At 34.1% G+C, this 21,509-nt stretch overlaps 1 protein-coding gene across 2 annotated transcripts; it reads right to left on the bottom strand.

Annotated features, from left to right (window-relative positions):
- Positions 1–10,619: 10,619 nt before the first annotated feature.
- On the bottom strand, positions 10,620–12,094 carry LOC142533185 (remorin-like). 2 transcript variants are annotated; one of them, XM_075639852.1, is made up of 5 exons: positions 11,890–12,094; positions 11,746–11,799; positions 11,536–11,623; positions 11,234–11,315; positions 10,620–10,968 (listed from the first exon to the last, which is right to left on the bottom strand). In XM_075639852.1, exons 1-5 carry the CDS (start codon positions 11,996–11,998, stop codon positions 10,768–10,770), a joined length of 534 nt encoding a protein of 177 aa, XP_075495967.1. In that variant the 5' UTR covers positions 11,999–12,094; the 3' UTR covers positions 10,620–10,767. The 2 variants fall into 2 exon arrangements, with proteins under 2 accessions (XP_075495967.1, XP_075495968.1); XM_075639853.1 differs by having other exon boundaries at positions 11,752–11,799; positions 11,890–12,090.
- Positions 12,095–21,509: the final 9,415 nt, after the last annotated feature.

Raw genomic sequence — 21,509 nt, 5'->3', positions numbered from 1 at the left:
TTTTAACTCTTTTCAAAGATAAATTAGGTTTGTTAAGTATTATTACAATTAAAGGTTGACAATGAAATGTGCCGACAGAAGAGGAGTAACAAGAAAGTCTTGCACGTGATATAGGGAGTCGTGGCAATAATACAATACTGATATAATTATTAAATATGATCGTGGATTTTTAGATGTCTTAATTATTTATTTGAATTTGAATATTCCACCATTGATGATGATGATATGTAATGTGTAAACTCGCAACCGTTACTTTTCGATAAATACTAGATAAAATGCATGGAAAAAATCATTTACAATATATACCTGTCCTAGAGATTATTAGATAATAATAATAATAATAATCAAATTATAATCATTGATAAAAAAAATTAGATATACAGCCAAGTCGAACTCGAAAGGTGGTGGAATTGGCGTCACATCTTTGGTATTTGGTATAATAGCGACGTGTCCTATTAACTGTGGATTTCTTAATAAAAAATAATATTTAAATAGATAATAGAAACAAGCAATTGTCAAAATATAAATTGCTAAATTGTGCTCATTGATTTTTAATAATTAAAATACATTTACGCGATAAAATCTTTATATTTTAAGGATTGAGTTGAAAATCTGTCTCATAAAACTTATTTAGAATATTGTTTTATAAGAGTTTTTATGTTTTAAAAGACGATGTTTAAAATTTATATATATATATATATATATATATATAAACATACGTCTTGTTTCATTTTCTACCTTGAAAGTGAGACTAGATTATATTCAAGAAAATGAAATTTGAATCGCTTTAGTCAAGAAATAAATGATTTTATATTGAATTAATTTGAAAGTAAGGCATGTCTTCACGGACGTGTTCTGACTCAATTTTCTCGCCACAAAAATTTAATATTGTGATATTTATATACCATCTCATATAATATTGTATTACACAATTGTGTCCCTATCTTCGATAACATCGACTGTTTTATGACCCCACATGCCCATATAACTAATAATATGGCATTTTATTTTAATATTAAAGCTGACAATATATAAATATTTATTCATGTCCATTTGTCTTGTAAACGCGTAGCCACAATATCTCAAGTTTGTAGGTTCCAAGATGCTAAAGACCAACGCGTCCCCACCATCCATTAGAGCTCAGCGAAATTGTCGTCGGCGGTGTGCAAGTGTGTGTACTGCAACCACCTTGAAATATTAGTGCAATCCAAACAAGGAATATATCATCCGATCGTAGACTCAATTTGACGATCAAAAGACTGAGATATGTTAGAAATGAATAACAAAAAGAGTCATCTCCACTAATCTCGGATTGATTTGGAGTCTAACGTTTAAAACACAAAAGTGTACAATCTAAATACATATGGATGTTTGAATAACATACGATATCTGAAGAGAATTTCAAGCGTCGAAACTAAAATTTCAAACGTCGAAACTAAAAATTTAGAATTTCCACTGCACCTTGAGTGCGAGATTATCGGTGCACCAACAATCGGCAGAGAGATGAACAAGTTAACGTTTGGTTGCAATGTCCCAGGTGGATGACAGACAAGTTAACTGCTGATCCAATATTTCTAGAACTTCGAGTTAGATTCTTAACCAAGTATTTAAGTGGTCACAGTGTTGAATTGCATTTGATCCAGGATCCAACCGTAAACTAAGTACAAAGGTAAAAGAGGCCAATGGGGTCTCAAAACTTTCTATAAATCCAACCACTGGGAGTGTACAGAATACCAGAAATACCTTTCAATCCCATCTTAAGAGCAGTTTTCCGGAAAAGTGTAGGAAGCTTTTGTAAACCGATTGATGCTGAGAACTCCACAAGCTTTGTCTTGTCTTTGCCAATTGCATTGATGCAATTGTAATACCCGAGCCAAGCATGACACGCAGCGTAAATCATGAGATGATTTTTGCTGCACTTACACTTGACAAGTTTGCAGTGTTTTTTGTGGTATTAAATAAATATAATTTTTTTAGTGGAAATAAATCATTATGACAATCGACAGTAATTATTGTGTGAAAATGGTAAAGTACAACATATTATAATTATTTTTCTGTCTTTTCTGTCAAATCAAAGTTGGCAAATATTATATAAATCTTTGGATTCATTATCATATTTTATAATCCCAAAATCATTATAAAAATACTTGAGCATTTGTGAGAGCCAACATCATATTAAGTGTGAAGATAATATTTCTTTTTGGAAAAGGAAAAAAAAATTGGCAAGATGGCAATCAAGTCTTTGAGTTTATTCATTCTTCTGGTATACGTTTTAGCATCAGGTAATTCTAATATTTTTTTCTACACTCGATTTTTGAATAAATTTTCCTATATCAGTTTGTAATAAGAAATTCTTTTAGAAAATAATAAATGACAAATATACCGATCTCAACTATTCTTTTACATAAATTTGTCCAAGAAATTCTCAAATGGATTTGAAATGCATTCATGACTTTAAATTCATCAATCCAAGCGAAAAAAAATCCACATCTCGATAATATACTAAAAAAAAAAAAGTGAAACGTAGGACCAAATCTTGATTACTGAATATATTTGAATGTTACAAAACAAAGTGATGCACATTGAGTCATGCGTACATGTAGGTCAGCAGTCGATGCGTATGACCGAGTCCAAAGGTGTCGCCGGGGCTCCGAGCCCCGGCTCAACACGACGGTGTATGACTTTTCTGGGGATATGCTTTATGGGGATAAGACCTGAGGGGTGTATTAAAAAGTGCGACGAGTGGTATGCGGGTCGGCATCCATTGGGGAAGTGTATTCGCTTGACTTCGACTGATGTGTTCGGTTGTATATGCGAGCATGATTGCTTAAAGCCCTAAAAACATGCATGATTCTGTTGGGAATTAAACTATCAAAGATCAAACTAATTTGAGAGAAAAATCAATCTATTCAATTCATAGATTTAATTTACAGAAAGAAAAAACTCTCGGATCTCACAGCACTCTCAATCTCCTCTACTTGGGATTAGGATTCCTCAACTGGGAATGAGATGATTTAAACAACAAGCTGAAGCCTCTATTTATAGAGGATATTCTGCACATGTTAATTGGTGTGAATGGACGATGGCAGCCATTGGAGAATCAACAATGGCTGCACCTACCGTGGACCTTCTAGATGGTGGCTGGAGATTTCCAATTTGAGTTCTTCAATTCTCCCCCTCCAGCCATATCCAAAACAAGCATTCCAGCTATGTCTCTGCATAGCTCTAACTTTTCTCGCGTTACCACTTTTGTCAACATATCTGCTGGATTCTCCTTCGTATGAATCTTAACTAGTCTCAACAGTTGTCGATCCATAACTTCACGTATCCAATGATATCGAATATCAATATGCTTTGTACGGGAATGGTACATGGAGTTCTTGCTTAAGTCGAGAGCACTTTGACTGTCACAATGTACCTTGTACTCTTTCTGCTTGATTCCAAGTTCTTGAAGATATCGCTTTAGCCACAACATTTCTTTCCCAGCTTCAGCGACAGCAATATATTCTGCTTCTGTTGTGGATAAAGCAACACACTTCTGCAGTCGTGACTGCCATGAGACAGATCCCCCCGCGAAAGTGTAGATATATCCTGAAGTAGATTTGCTACTATCAATATCTCCGGCCATATCTATATCCGTATAGCCGTCCAATATTGGATCAGCTTCCCCGTAACAAAGACATAATTTAGTAGTACCCTTTAGATACCTGAGAATCCACTTTACTGCCTCCCAATGCTGCTTCCCAGGGTTGGAGAGAAAACGACTCACCTTTCCCACTGCATGAGCAATATCTGGCCTTGTGCATACCATTGCATACATCAAACTTCCAACAGCTGAAGAATATGGTATTGATGACATTTCCACGATCTCTTTCTTGGATAAAGGACATGCACTCTTGCTCATCTTGAAATGATTGGCAAGTGGAATGCTGACTGGTTTGGCGTTGTTCATGTTGAACCTCTCGAGCACACGTTCAATGTACTTCTCCTGAGATAACCATAACCGTTGGTTGTTTCTGTCTCGAACAATCTGCATTCCCAAAATCTGTTGAGCTGGTCCTAAGTCCTTCATTTCAAAAAACTTAGAGAGTTCATTCTTCAACTGACTAATCTTCGTTGCATCCTTTCCCACGATCATAATATCGTCTACATAAAGTAGAAGAGCAACGAAACTCTCGTCTGAAAATTTCTGAATGTAAACGCACTCATCTGCAGCAGTTTTCTTATAGCCTTGACTTGCCATGCATGAGTCAAACTTCTTGTACCACTGCCTTGGTGCCTGCTTTAGACCGTACAAGCTTTTCTTAAGCTTGCAAACGAGGTTATCACCTGAAACCTCAAAACCTTCTGGCTGCTCCATATAGATTTTTGCTTTTAAATCTCCGTGAAGAAAAGCTGTCTTCACGTCCATCTGTTCAAGCTCCAAGTTCATACTTGCTACCAAGCCAAGTATAACTCGGATTGACGTCATCTTGACTACTGGTGAAAATATCTCATCAAAGTCAATTCCTTTCTTCTGTTGGAATCCTTTGACTACCAATCGTGCTTTGTATTTCACCACTTGTCCGCTTCCATCTTTCTTCATCTTGAACACTCATTTGTTTCTTAGTGCCTTCTTCCCTTTTGGAAGTTCTACGATCTAATAAGTGTGATTCTTCTGCAGAGATTCCATCTCATCTTGCATTGCTGACAACCATGTTTCTTTGTCCTTATGAGATAGTGCTTTTTGGAAACTCTCTGGTTCTCCATCTTCAGTAAGCAGAAGGTACTCGGATTCCGTATATCTTCTAGATGGAATCCGTCCTCGTTCAGACCTACGAACTTCTGGAATAGTCTGAGAAGATTCACCATCATCTGGGCCTTGTGATGATCCTGGAACATCTGGTGGATTGGGTTGTGGCTGCCCCTGCTCAACACCCCTTTCTTCCTCAGCTTCTGCTTCTGGCATGTATTCTGTCACTATATCGAACGGGTTTAGTGCTGCATCTGAATTTAGAGCACCAACATTTGACTTCTGAGACATTGTAGGTTTTTCAATGTCTTCTATTGTCTGGCTTTCATGGAACACAATGTCCCTGTTTCTGATCACTTTTTTTTTTCTTTGGATCCCATAGTCTGTATCCAAATTCTTCATCTCCATAGCCAATGAAAATGCATGGAGTGGTCCTTGCATCAAGCTTTTGTCTGAGCTCCTTGGATACATGTGCGTACGCCAAACATCCAAATACTCTTAAGTGTGAGTATGATGGATCCTTTCCAGACCACAGTTTCTCCGGAACTTCAAAATTCAGTGGTACTGATGGTGATCTGTTGATCAGGTAACAGGCGGTTCTGACTGCTTCTCCCCAGAATGACTTTGGCAGTTTAGCCATACTGAGCATACTCTGAACACGTTGTCCGGTTCATTCTTTCGGCTATACCGTTGTGTTGAGGGGTGCGAGGGACCGTCTTTTCATGTTGAATGCCGTATGTTTTGCAATATGCATCGAACACCTTGGAAGTGTATTCGCCTCCATTATCTGACCGGAGACACTTCAATTTCTTCCAAGTCTCACGTTCTACCATGACATGAAACATTTTGAAGTATTCGAATACCTGGTCCTTCGTTTTCAGGAAATAGACCCACACCTTTCGAGAAGCATCATCAATGAAAGTCAGAAAATATTTATTTCCGCCTAGTGATTCATCCTCCAAGGGACCGCAAACGTCAGAGTATACCAGACTGAGCAACTCTGATCTTCTCGTTGAATAGGAACTGAATGAGACTCTGTGCTGCTTACCAAATAGACAATGAATGCAAGGATCTGGCGCAGCATCTTTGTCAACGATGATAAGCTCTTTCTTTATTAGGGTAGACAACCCTTTCTCACTCATATGGCCGAGTCTCTGGTGCCACAAATTTTGAGAACCCTCCTTCTCAGCTACGTTGAGGGTGTCTGTACATATCTTCATGTGAGTCTTGTACAGTGTGCCACAAATGTGTCCTCGAGCGACTATCAAAGCACCCTTTGACATCTTCCATGTGCCATTGCTGAAATGATTATCATAGCCTTGGTTGTCAAGGGCTATTCCAGAAAGAAGATTGAGCCGAAGATCTGGCACATGTCTGACATCCTTCAAAGTGATTGTACTTCCAACACTTGTCTTTATTTGGATATCTCCAATTCCTACAATCCCAGAGGAACTGGAATTTCCCATCTTCACTGCTCCAAAGTCACCAGCTTTGTATGTCATGAAGTATTCCTTGTGCGAAGTCACGTGGTAGGAAGCTGCAGTATCTACCACCCATTCTGTGTCTTCTTTTGAAACGTGAAGGCATGTCTCATTATGGGTCGAACAGAACGCTACATCTCCAGTAATGATGACTAGCGTTTCTCCACCCTTGTTCTTCGACTGGGAACTGCTCTGGCCTTGCTCCTCTAGCCATTTGTAGCAATTCTTCTTCATATGACCCTCTATTCCACAGTGATGACATTTATACGAAGGTTTTCTGCCATCGGTGGATCTGCCTCTGCTTTTGCTTCTGCCTCTCCATTTGCCTTTACCCCTTTGTTGTTTCTCTTGTTGTCTTCCTCGGAGCTCTGTGACAAGGGCATGAGTCTGGTCTGTGCTCATATCCTTTCTCCTGGCCTCCTCGTTGAACATGGCATCCTTAACCATGGACATGGTAAGTTTGCCATCTGGAGCCGAGTTGCTGAGAGAAACTACAAGTGTTTCCCAGCTATCAGGAAGCGAACTGAGAAGTAGGAGTGCCTGCATCTCATCTCCAAGCGGCATCTCTACAGACGATAATTGATTTACCAGACTCTGGTACTCACTGGTATGCTCGGCAACAGAAGTTCCACTTTTGAACTTCATATTGACTAACCACCTCATCAACAGGGCTTTATTCCGAGCGGTCTTGGCTTGGTACATGTCCTCCAGCTTCTTCCAGAGAGCATATGCGTCTGTCTCCTGTGCAACATGGTGGAAGACACTATGATCAATCCATTGTCGGATTTGACCAATAGATTTCCGGTTTAATTTCCTCCACTCTGACGCTTTGGTTGGATCAGGATTTTCACCTTTCAATTCTACGGGATCGAACAAATCTTTACAGCTGAGGAGATCTTCCATCCGAGGTTTCCACAGTGTGTAGTTGGTTGCCGTGAGTATAATCATAGCTCCAGAATATGATGTTGACTCTTCTGTGGTCATCTTCAATATTTATTTATCAAAATAGGAGCTGAATCTCGTAAAACGGAGTACACCGTTGTGTCCGGAACGGCCGAAAATGGTGGAATAGGCACTTCGGGGTCAGAAATTCTATTGCTGAAAATTTTGGGATCACTATATAACTTTCTGATAGTTCAGGGGTCTCTAAGTCATTACCAAAAGTTCAGGGGCCATTCTGTACTTTAGAAAAGATAAAGGACCATTTTGAAACGAGCAGAAAATATAAGGACCAAAATGCAATTTTCAGAAAATTGAATAGTGCTGATGACGTGGCAATGACTGGACGCTTACGTGGCAATTACGTGGCGCTGACTGGACGCTTACGTGGCGCTGACTGGACGCTTACGTGGCGGGCACTGTTCATTATCTTCTTCGTAAAGAACTTTTGAAAAATCACAGAAAATTCGTTTGATGTCCGATTTTCGATCTGAAAATACCGGTAGACTCGTGGGAACGAGAGCTACGTCGTGGTATAATCTAAACAAGATTTCAGACACTTTCACGAAATCGAATTTTTCACAGAGAGCTCTCCTTTGATGGATAATACCTCTAACCAGGCTCTGATACCACTTGTTGGGAATTAAACTATCAAAGATCAAACTAATTTGAGAGAAAAATCAATCTATTCAATTCATAGATTTAATTCAGAGAAAGAAATAAAAACTCTCGGATCTCACAGCACTCTCAATCTCCTCTACTTGGGATTAGGATTCCTCAACTGGGAATGGGATGATTTAAACAACAAGCTGAAGCCTCTATTTATAGAGGATATTCTGCACATGTTAATTGGTGTGAATGGACGATGACAGTCATTGGAGAATCAACAATGGCTGCACCTACCGTGGACCTTCTAGATAGTGGCTGGAGATTTTCAATTTGAGTTCTTCAGATTCACCATTTCGGATTATCATTCTCTAAGAATAAAAATGTTGGTATTTTCTAATTTAAGAAATGTTACATTCTGGTGCATATATAAACTTGAAAATTAATATCTGAATTTATTGTTTTAAAAATGATAAATAAGAGTCGGCCCAACCAATTTCAGCAGCAAATTAAACTGTTTTGTGTGAGGAGAAATTTTGTGGTATTATAATGAAGTGTTTGATATTGTTTTTCAGTCGATTTTATGCTTTAATGGGTCGAGCAGTGTTTATACAATAATTGTCTTTGCTTAATTATTCCAAGCAATCCATGTAATATAAATGTCCACAAGGCCAAGTGTAACATTTTTTTTACATCTATGTCTTCAAAATTACTTTATTAATAAAGCTCATAATATAACTTTGAAAACACGTTGTCGCTATTTTTGATGTACTCGGAGCAAACTCGAAGAATCAATGCAGTTTTGTGAGAATCGATATTGCTAAAAAATCATACCAATGGGTCGTAGTCAGTCAACAAGCTAAGTGGTAGATTCATTGGTTTCTCAAGATATGATTGGGATGACTCCCAAGATTGAGGGACTCCATAAGCAGCATCAAAGATTCATGGATAAGGGGCTGCCATTGATTTAAAGTGTTGTAATAACTGTAATTTTCAAATTTTAACCTTTGCAGCTCATCGGAAGTCACTAAATTTGCTGTCAATGGCTTCAAACGTAAAAAAGATTAAATAAAAGAAACAATTACTTTATGGAACAAGACTTTTTTACCATGAGACTTCTCTTCTTTTCGACCAGTTCTTTTTCTTTTGGTTTTATAGAAAATATTAACCTCCTAGAATTTCTGTCAGCCAATACAGCACCAAATTTGATTTCTGCAAGAACAGTTGTACTTGTGAAATGTAAATAAATAAAAATGGTGAGTTTCTTGATGCCAAACATTTTCGTACAAACCTGACCAACATACGAAGATAAAAAAATTTAGTTTCTCTTGGTCGTAAATCATGAGAAGTTCTTCGAGTTTCATGTCGGATGATATCGTCCTGCTACCTTTATTAGCGATTTCTGAATCAACTCCTGGTTCAGAGGAATCACTCAAGCTAGTAGATTCATAGTTTTCAATCACGCCAAGATTTTACCTGTAAATAGATGGATCTACACCTTCCCTTCTCAACCATGACTCAAAAGCCAAGAACTTCCACCGAGTAGCAAGATTGCGATAAGGTAAGAATCCTGTCAGGGAACCAAATGATACCTTTACATGAAGTAGAAATTTTCAAATTGGTAAGAATCCTATCAGGGAACTAAGTTAGCAAGACTTCACCACACAAATATTTGTTGGACTAATCAAACTCACAACAAATCCTCTAGTGCTGGAGCTAATCAATTCCACTTCTTCCTTATCCCCTGTCTTAACGAGCTCTTCAGCTCTAGCCCAGTCATCATCTTCAAGCTCCTAGATGAGTTGGAAACATTAAATCATATGAAACCTCTTATATGAGTATCTGACTGAAGATCACTTCCAACCTTAAACCGTGAATTTCGATTAAAAAAATGTAATTTCAATTCGTCAAAACTGCCATATTTTCTGAGCCTCGGATGCTAAAACATTAAAAAGAGAATATGTATATCGATCAGATTACCTGCTGCGGAATTGAATGAGTTGGAGATGATCAGGGACTTATCTTCAACATCAACGTCACTGGAGCTGAGCTTGCTATACTCCTCATATTTTATTTTTCTTCTTGCTCATCCTTGGAATTAGAATGTATCAGCTCCGGCTTTTGTAAAAGCACACCAGGTTTCAAAATGGTATCTTCAATTTCGTCATTAACTACAGATTTGGCATCACCAGAACCGGAAGACTACATCCCTTCCCGTTCATCTGGGTAAATTGTCATCTCAGGTTTCTTCAACAGAGTTATATCACTAAACCTCTCCTTCTGTGGCTCTTTCCACATTTTCAATTTAGATTTGGCTTCATTCCAAATCTTGAATATTTTTCATTACCATCATCCTCATTAAACACTTCCGGTTTTCGCAAGATAACATCAGTAACATTGCTTTTACTCTCTTTGTATTTCGCAAGACAGTATCATTGATCTACAGGATACATAAATGTGGATGGGATCAACCAAATTTTCCTCATCTGAGTATATGAAGAGTAAAGGGACAAGGTGATTCATGCAGTATCTCATCAGTGAGAATTTGATGATAGTGGTACGTGTTAGATATGCAAAATATCTCGTCTCCACAACACAGTTTTCCAATCTTGGGCTAAAGAACAGTACCTAATGTGATTCATGAACATCGATTCATTTTTTCTCCATGATCTTCCGTGAGACATAATTTCATTTTAGAAAAATGGGTTGCATATCCATTTAGAATATATAAAATAACTCGAATGAAAAAGAAATCAAATTTGGTTGATTTGAGAATCCTGATCATGCCTATGTCACGGGTGACGTTAGTGGTTAGTGACCCAAATAGTGGCCAAATTTCATGATTATGTATCAACTCAAGCTACTCCAAATCATCAATCAATACAACCACAAACTACACCAAAATGTATGTACAAAAGACAGGAAAAAGAAAACAGAAATGCTAATCACAGTATCTTACAATCAATTTTCAGAAACTGAAACTGTACTTTCACATTTCTTTCAAAAAAATCAACAGCCAAAGCATGCAAAAAGTTTCTTAGGCACGCGACCCGTCGCACGGAATGTCGCAGCCGCCTCCTCCACCGTGAAAACAGCATGCTCGCAATCAGCTGCAACTGTCGCTCGCATTTCTTCAGCCGTTCTATGAGATATAGCCATCTTATTCTTCATCTTTTCCCCGTACTTTGCCTTCTTCTTTTCAAAATTTTCCTGATTTTGTTTATGAGAGATATAATTTTACGTGTAAAATTCACTCCGATGTAGTTAGACACAATATGAAACCAATACTAAAACAATGAATCTGCTAGAACCAAGACAATCCCTAAGACTTGTAAGGATCCATACATAATCCCAACACTCAAATTTCGACCCTCAAAACTTATAGAGTCGCTACCTCGCTCCTCCAGTCTGTCCTCCTCCGAAAGTGATAATATATTTTGAAATATATACATCCGAATTCTTGGAAAAAAATTACCTCAATTTGCTTGAGTTGAGCATCGATATATGCTCTTTTAGTGTTCTCCCATGCATCTATAGCAGCCAACTTTTTGTGAGCCCTGAGTAAAAGCTTTTCAAGCATTAATATGTAATTATGAGCCATCAAGAAACAATTAGCTTATTTTTGCCCCCCCAAAAAAAAAAACTAGAAAATAGAGAATAAATTAGTGATGGAAACTTACGACCCACAATTTTATGTGTGTGGTGTGTGTATATATATATGTATATGTATGTATAACCTATATGGAAATACAAGATCATCAACATCAAGAAACCTACTTGTTATCTACTTTAGTTTTTTTATTTTCTTCCCAAGCTTTAATCAACGCCAATCTCTTCTCCGTTTCAACCCTTGCAAGTGTCGACTCTATTCAACAGAGCACCGAAATACATAATATTTAAAACAAAAAATAGTCAAATGGAAAATATAAAAATCAAGAAAAAACTTCTTCAAAAAAAAAAAAAAAAATCAAGAAAAAATCAAATCACCCATGCCTTCGCAATTCCTACTGATTTTTTCATCTCCATCCTCTGCTGCTTCCTCTGAAAAAAAAAAATCATGGAAAATTTTGATAAAACTCCTAATAATCACTCCTAAAAGAACAAACAAAATAAAAGTAAATACTTGAAAACCTTGAGCTATGGGAGGAGGCTTCAAGGGTGATTCTAAATCCTCCTCCTTGAGTAGTGAAACAAGTGCTTTTCCCTCGTCAACTTTCTTGGTTTCTTCTTCTGATCCCATAATTAATTGAGTGTTTTATATATATTTTTTGTGCTGTTTTTTGTTGTTTTCTCTACGCTCTAAACAATAGGAGTGACAAGTTGTTCTTATAGAATTTGGAGGCAATGGTCGGATCCATCTCCACCTAATATTTAATAATAACTTAATATATATCAGTTACAATTTTAAAAATACCATAAAGTATGAAACCTTTAATCTACTTATATTATATAATATTAGGTCGGGATATATTTATATATACGCATTTTTCTCATTTACTTGATATTGATACAACGCAACAATTTTAGCTCTTTTTAATATAAATCGTATCATGTTATTGGCAAAAACTTGTGTGAAACGGTCTCACGGATTGTATTTGTGAGACGGATCTCTTATTTAGGTGATCCATGAAAAGAAAAAGTATTACTTGTTATGCTAAGAGTTACTTTTTATTGTGAATAGCAGTAGGATTGACACGTCTAACAGATAAAGATCCGTGAGACCATCTCACAAGAGACATACTCTATGTTATTGGCATATAGTTTGGTCTTCGTTGTGTTTTTGGATTATGGAAGATAATTTTTCTCACGTGCCCATAAGAAAAACCCGAAACAAGGACATGGTTTTTGATTTTTTGGATTCGGAGGATTTTTTAAAATTCTCGAAATAACTCGGAGAATTTTTTAAAATTCTCGAAATAACTCGAGGTGAGTATATATGGAGAAACTATCGACATCTCCAATCCACCGCAAATGTTATTATTATTAATATTAAAAATATTAATAATATTATTATTGATATTAATATTAAAATTTTGAAATTATTAATAATAATATTAATATTATAATAATAAGCTCGGATTCGGGAAATTCCACAACTCACCACCATCATATTTTATTAATATTTTTGAAATGAAAATGAAGAAATAATTTTCGTTTGTTCGGATTCGAAGATTTTCTTAAATCCGAAAAAATAAAGATCTTGATAGACATGAAGATCATGACAAAAGATATAAATGACAAACCGTCTCATCCAACTGACATCTCAATTCAGGGTTGAGTTTACATTAGCAAAGAAAAGCACATGGAAGAGACTGATATCCATTTAAGAAAATAAATGAATAGTATTTAATTAGATTAATAATTAGCAGGAACTAGGAAAGTGACAATTATTACAGTTCAATTCTGACATCATAGTCTCGTACGTTATTAAAAGAAAAATGATTAGAAATATTATCTCCATTTGTGTCCTTCCATTTCTTCGAAATAAATGCCAAATACGGTAGCTCAATAAATAAAAGATTGTAAATTCATATTTCAATAATCAAACTTTTTTCAGTTGGCGATTCAAATGAAGGATCTTTATTCTATTTTTTTTAAAAAAAATCACTAAATTAAATATAAATATTTTTGGGAACCATAAATCCGAAATGGGCAAATGATATAAACACTTGGTATTACGTAATTTTTATTTAAAATATAATAAAAATCTTTTTCTTTCTCGGCAAATTCTTTTTTTTAAAAAAACTTTAAAAAAAACTATTTAATTTTGATAGGGGATAAATGTACGGAAATGGGAACATGATTTCACGTGCCTTTTACATTCAACCGACCGACCAAATCCTACTCAGAATTTGACGCGTTTTCAGATTTTTTCTTATAAAGGTTTGCGATGGTGACAAAAATTTTACACCAGTCAAGGTCATTTGACCTAGATGAGAAGATAAACTGAGGAACGCGGACCAGTAGGTAATGATTCGAAAGAGAGTACAACAAAAATCGAGTCTCTGCATATCTCACAATACTCTGGTGTGAAATATGATTCACACGAGAATCGATCATGCGACGACATAGATTATCAACTCACATCACCCCAAACCTTACCAACCCATATTTTTTTTGGTAAATTGATATATTTTTTTTAGAATCAATTGATTTAGCGTTAAACTTGAACCAAGTCAAAATACACAGATTTGCTTATAAGCTGTGAACAAAAATCTTTATACAAGATGTTTTCACCCTTAATTGAGCTATTCGAAGTCAAGATAAGAGCTACCCCATTAGTTGTGTGTCGGCACTGTTGAACTTTGAAGCTCGAAAGTTTTGAACCGAGTTGATGGATAAAAGATAACGATGACTTTGTCTTCAACAAAATGAAGTGAACCAGCTATGAATTTAGAGACATTATTCAAGTCAGTCTCGATAATTATCTTTTTTTCCATTGATATTGTTGAGATGGCAACACCAAGCCTTCCCTAACTGCCAAAAACTCCGCTAAATGGGCTGAGAAAATACCATCCATGAGCATCCTTTGCAACCACACCAATACCCCATGAAAGATCGACCCTTAAAACGAGATAATATCGGCCATAAAGCCGAAATTTCTTACACCTCCGACGCACCAAAGCAAAAGCAAAGAGTTTGAAAGCTATGCTCTGGGAAAACATTGCAACACGGGCAGATGTTGTCAACTTTAATACCCTTCACATCTAGATGAAAATGAGTTTGTATGATTGTGTGAATGGCTTTCCGTAAAAAAATATTTGATCTTGCTTTGGATGTTTTAAGTGCCAAAGTTTTCGGAAGTACCGAGTGCTTCCTCCCGAGCTACCATTGCCAGAGCCCACCCGATCTCCCAACGCCAAAAAATATCCGGATCTAACTGAGTAAACTCCATTTGAAGAAAAATGCCAAATCAACTTATCAGTTCCGGACAAAGCAAAGATGGGAAACCTTCTAAATTCTTCAGTATCTATTTGCCAGAAATTTTGTTCGATTAATGCCAATTCCACTATCCCAATTCTGTTCGACGCTCACTCACTTTCATATTCTCGAAACATGATGCTGCAATTGTAATAGGTTTAAAAGTGAGAGATCTCAAGAGCCAGGCATCTTTAAAAGCTCGGACTGGATTTCCAGAAACAATCTGCCATCGTAAGCCCTTTTGAAGCAAAACCCGACCCACCCCATAACAAACTTCGCCAAACATACGATGATACGATGAACTATATCCCAACGAAGCATCTACAAATTGTGATGTAAAAAATATTTTGCTCTTAAAAATCTGGCCAGAAGAGAACTAGGATTTTGGATTAATCTCCACCCTTGTTTGGCAACAAGAGAGAGCTTAGTTAAATTTTTGCAAGGCTGGAATCCCACTCCTCCTTGAGATTTGTACAAGAAAACTGATACCATTTAGTCCAACAAACACAGCCATCTTTATTATTGCTCCACCAAAATTTATAAACCATCATATTGAGAGAACGACATAAACCATTGTAGATTTTGAAGACGGACATGGTATAAAGTCGCTTGCACAACCGTCTTAAAAATAATGGAACATAATTTATTTTTATAATTAAAGAAAAAAAATTCAGATTTTTAAAAATGACGTGAAGTCTTGCCATACAATTACTGTTTAAATTTTAAAAATAATATTGCCTCAAAACTTCGATCGTTTACACATGTATTATATAATATTAAAGATTTTTCGATTTTATTTTCTATTTATAAAACAAATTATGTTTAATATAAATCTTTAATGGCTTGGCTAATTAAGTCAATTGCTATTTTAATCTTTCGCTTCTTCAACGTCTTTTTCTTTTACGACATTAATAGAATCTGTAACTACTATTTTTCGATGCATACTGGCTAAACTCTCGGACTAACACGGAAGTTTTCAAACCACGTTAGTCAAGTAAACTCAGCAAAACTTCACAAACCATATGGATGTCACAAATGAGAACAACTTACCTCAAACAAGGCGGAAAGACCTTAGAATGTGTAGATAGTTTTCCACTGGGTATCCACAGCTTTTGCACGAGCAATCAGTGGCACGAGAATGCTCGAAACCGGTTTATTCCTAAGCCATTCGTTCTCCCCTCTCGGTTGGCCTTTGCCAGCCACTTAGCGCTGCCTAGGGAAGGAAGACCAATCCAAGTCGCTGACAGGTCATTTATCGAAATCGAGAGAGGTGCGTACTGCTGTCAACCGGAAAGCTCGGTACCAAACAAAACAAACCAAGGTATCTACGTGTTATTACAACGTATGATAGTGATATAATCTCGTATAAGAATGCATAGGCATCTATATATACAAGTACCATGGTACGAGGCAACACTAGAAAGGCGTGATCATATCGCGAAGCGAGTATGCCAAGAAGGATCATAAGATCAAGCTCGATAGCTAGTTGGTTGGTACCTCAAGAAACACGTTTCTGCAGGCAAACAAATTAAATTGTTTCGTTGTATTAATAGAATCAGGAGATAACTCGCTGATATAATTATATTCAATTAAAGATAAGATTGGATCAAGTGCCTCTCGGAATTCTGATTTAATATTTATTAATATATTTTAATTGTAATTAATCAAACATTATAATGATCATTTTTTATTCAATATAATTAAAAATATATATAACATATTGAAAACTTAAAGTTATATATAATTCACCATTTTTTGTTCGAGCTCGAGTAATCTAATTTGTGTGAAGATTTACAAGATAACATTAAAATCCAAGTTATTACCAGCATCGTATAATTTTAATCGTGAAGATTTACAAGATAACATGAAAATCCAAGTTATTACCAGCATCGTATAATTTTAATCATGCCTTTTCGCCTTTTTTTCTCCTGATTATATATATTATATGATGTTAATCATGCCTTTTTTTCTCCTGATTATATATATTATGATGGCAATAACTTGGATTTTCATGTTATCTTGTAAATCTTAATGGTGAATTTATAATCTCAAAAGTAGAACATATATATATATAATCGATTTTAATGGGAATATCGTGTTTGAAAAACGAGTGGAAGCCATAGGATGGGTGCTGTCAATACGTTTTCCATTCTCTTTGTCATATTATTTTTTTCAGGTGAATTCATTTCTTACCCCCTTTAAATTTTTAGGTGCAATAATTGTCCTTTCTTGGTAGAGCGATCAAACCGTAGTATTTGAGCTGCTGTGCGGTTTAAAAAATTTGAGTTGCACCATTATCACCAGGTATAGCTTTTGATAAAGCGACAAGCGTTCGGTTCCTACAATTGGTATCAGAGCCAAGGTCACGAGTTCGATTCTCATTGATTGCAAGTAGTGCAATTATTTGGATGTAGATTGTTGGGTGCAATAATTGTCCTTACTTGGTAAAGCGATCGAACCGTGGTGCTTGAACTGCTGTGCGGTTTAAAATATTTGAGTTGCACTATTATCACCAGCTATAGTTTTTGGTAAAGCGGCAAGCGCTCGGTCCTACATAAATAGTATTCAATGATGTAAAAAAAATTTATTTAATTATAGCCAAAAAATTTAAAATATATTTATTATCAGTAATTTTAAAATATATTAAATCATCTTTAAATTAAAATTTTCGTTGCAGCCTAACAACATATATTAATATTCTTTCAAAATATATATGTAATTGTATCATTTAGCTAGAACCATGATGTATGAAAGCAAAGATCATTAATATTGTTTGAGAGATACATGTAACGCAACAGACATACACGCTAAATGTATTTGACGATTACATTTCTCCCGAAATTACATATCTAAATCAAAATGTTACATTTATGTTGTGAAATTATTATAATTAAATATATTTATAACGTAGCAGTAAACATTCGATCAGACAAATTCATTTTAAAGGTAAATCTGATAATATTTGGATTGCATGCATGCATGCAGATGGGAGAAATTACATCTTGGAAGCAGATTGCTCAAGGAATATAGAGGCACTTGCTCCCTTTGATAAGGATATATGTGAAATGGGGATTGGTGTGTGCGGAGAGAAGGTCTGCAACTTAGAGTGCTGCTGGAGGAAGTGCTCGAGCAAGTATGAACGCCTTCTCGCACAGGCGGCATGTGCGCCAATACCTGGATTTTCTCGCATGTGTACCTGTTATTTTTATTGCTGATTTACAAATTATGTCATAGGGAAAATAAAAATAAAATAAATGTATCAAATAAATTATATTGATTAGAAAGTAAACATATATCTAACTATTGAATAATTTTCTAGTTTACTATTTTATTCGTGTACTTTACCAAAAGTTGTAGCTGTTGGTAATGATGCAACTCGAATCTTTTAAATCATTCTACAACTCAAGCACCACTTTTTGATTTTTCTATCTTACAGAGACAGTTATTACACCCGACTAACTCTCTCACAATAATTATACTTCTTGCAATCAGCAGAAATCGAATACATAGTCTTGACTCTGATACTAATTGTAGGACCAACAATTTATCGTTTTACCAAAAACTAGCTAGTGATAATGGTGTAACTCAAATCTTCTGGTCGAAATGGATTGTACAAAGTAAATTAACAGTCAAAGTCTTCTAGTGATATCTTCTGCAAACAGAAGAACGAGATATGTGGAAGAGTTTTATCTTTCGAACTTCTAGAAATAAGTCTTTGTGTGTTTACTTTCTTGCAACCTTATATTATTGTTGCTGAACTTGATCTACTGTTTTTCATTAAATGTTTTGATTCACTGAGTTTTGTGTGACTATTTTTGCACTTACTTCAAAAGGTGTCTTATGCAGATAAAAAAATTTAACTAAATTCAGAAGAATTTATTCACACTTTTCATGACAACGAGTTTTAGTGGCTATACAAATGGCATGTTTTGAATTCAGCATTTTTGTACCCTCATCAAGATTGTGCCTCAGACAACCCGTACGTCTCTTAGGCCTTGCTTCCAGTCTGGACCTCATCACAAATCTATATGTGTGTGTGTGAAATTTTTAAGCATAAAATTTAAACAACATTTCCGATTTCACTTAAGATATTCGTAATTTAAGAATAAAATCTCTGTAACAAGTTGAAATTTTTCAAGTTATAAAGTAGTAATCTTGTGGTAAAAATAGCAATCATTAAAGGAAAAAAAAAAACACAACTATATATTATGGTACATCTATGTGATAAATATCGACAAAATCTTGAATATTTTGAAAAATTGAAGCCATCTGAAAATGGGTGCTCTCAAGCTAACATTTTACCTTGTCCTTGTTCTATTTTCTTCGCGTTAGGTGAATGAATTATTTAAGGTACGAGTGTTGAATCTAGGCAAGCCGAAATTAGCAGACTGGTGTGTGTGGGGAGAGGGTTTGCAATGATGAATGTTGCCAGCACAAGTGCTACGGCCGCTATCGATCCGTCGATCCAAAGGGAGTTTGTATATCAACGATAGGAATTCCAGTACGTTTGTGTAACTGTTATTTTCGATGTGGATCAAGATTGTAGCGTATAAATTTGTTGAAATAAAAAATAATTAATTAGCATATAATAGTTCAATCACCACTCACTAGTTTTTTTTTTTTTTTATTGAGTGAGAGTACACAGAAAAGCGACCATTTTTGGCTTTTTTATTTTTTCAAAAAAATATAATCCTATAATTATTTGTAAATATATTCACTGTCCATACTTATTATATTATTAAAAATAAATATATTTAAAATAACCAACTTTAATATCTGATATAATTTTTATATACCAAGAATATCCTATGGAATGTTTAACCGATCCATTTCGGATAGACCGAAAATAAAATATTTTTACTTAATAAAGAATATCGCAAAATCATATTTAAGTAATTTGTAGCTCAATTACTTCTGTCATAATCAATAAAAAATTCTTTAATTTGATATTTTTTGAATCTTAAATGACAACACTCCTAACACAAAAATTTATTTAAAAATAATAAAGTATTTTCATATTTAAATAATTATACTAATCAGTTATTGAAAAATTATATAGAAATGATTTCTCATTTCTAAAAATTTAAAATTTTTATCATAATCTATCTATTTCTTATATAAAATATATATTTAATATAAAAAAATAAATTTATATGTATGTATTATGTGCAAGAGAATATTAGAGTATACAAAATCAAGGGTCAGTTTCTTAGAAGGAAAATTATTTTTTGGATTTTTATGTTTGTTTGTTTTTCTTTTTGTTTTTTTTTTAATTTTGGTCTATTATATTGACAAAATCCAGTTTTAGTCCAATTTTTTTTTTAATTTTAGTCATTTTTTTCGACTTGGCGCTGATGTGGCACTTATATAGTTATGATCTTATACTGACATATGTTCTGTCAAATCAGTAATCTCAATGAAAAATTACTAAATTACCAACAATACGAAGATATAAGACTAAAACTGTAATTTTATAATATAGATAACCAAATAAAAAATAAAAAATATATAGACCAGAAAAACAATTTCTCGTTATTAAATCCTACTAGTTAAATTAAAATCTCTAATTGCTTTACTTTTCTTGGTTAGTCACACTCTATATTATAAAGCACAAGAATCTTAGATTAAACATTATAGATAACATTTAAATGAATATAACAATCTTTTGTCGTTTAATTGACTTCTTTATTTTCGCTGACTGAAATTGTTAATAATTAAAAAAATAGAAAATATATTTTACAAATCATATATTATTTTGTCTATCAAAATTTTTAAAAATCAATATATATTTTTCAAAAATACAAACTTTTTTTTATTTATTAGATGAAAAATTTTGATTAAAATTTTAAATTATTTTTTAGAAAAATATATTGAAATTTTAATTAATATATATAATAATAATAACAACAATTTACAGACATTCAATGCATCAAAATTCATGAACAAGCTATTTTTTAAAGTTGAAAAATATGATATTATATAAAAAAATTATATTTTATTCAATATGATAGAGAGTGATAATAATTAAAATATAAAAATAACACAAAACTCAATATCATAACTGAAATTAAATCAAATAATATAATTAATATAAACACTTACATGTAATTATATTTTCAATAGATATCAAACTCAAATTTAAATTTTAAAAAAATAAAAAATTTCACATTAATGCGATAAATGAATATATTTATACTAATAAATATTTATTTTTAAAGAATTTTTTGGCGGAAAAATTTCAAATATGATAAAAATTATGTACATGCAGAGATAGTAATGCATCACCTTTTAGAGTAATTACACTGTTCATTTCAGTATAGGAAGTAGATAAAAAATATTATGATAACCAAATAAATTTTAAAACTAATTAAATAATTTGTTAATAATAATAAATAATAACTCAAATAATTTGTTAGCATCTCCAAATTTCTCGCTACTTCCTTATGTTTCGTTTCTTTAAAAATAATTTGTTTAGTGCACCCGAGTTGATTTGTAACAAAGAGTAAGTTTATTGTGAGACTGTCTCACGAATCTTTATATATGAGACGAATCAACTCTATCAATATTCACAATAAAAAATAATACTCTTAGTATAAAAAGTAATACTTTTTCATGGATGACCCAAATAAGATATCCGTATCACAAAATACGACATGTGAGACCGTCTCACACAAGTTTTTGTCTGTAACAAATTACTAATATTTAGAAAACAAGATTTGTAAATAAACATCATAATTGATCAATATTTAATTTACTTTAAAAATAATTTCATGGTTTTGAAGATTGAATTAATAGAGATATATTATTAAAATAAAAAATGCTACAAAATG

The sequence above is a fragment of the Primulina tabacum genome, chromosome 18 (assembly GCF_025594145.1).
Source record: "Primulina tabacum isolate GXHZ01 chromosome 18, ASM2559414v2, whole genome shotgun sequence".
Lineage (NCBI taxonomy): Eukaryota > Viridiplantae > Streptophyta > Magnoliopsida > Lamiales > Gesneriaceae > Primulina > Primulina tabacum.
This window is presented reverse-complemented; position numbering and strand designations above follow the sequence as displayed.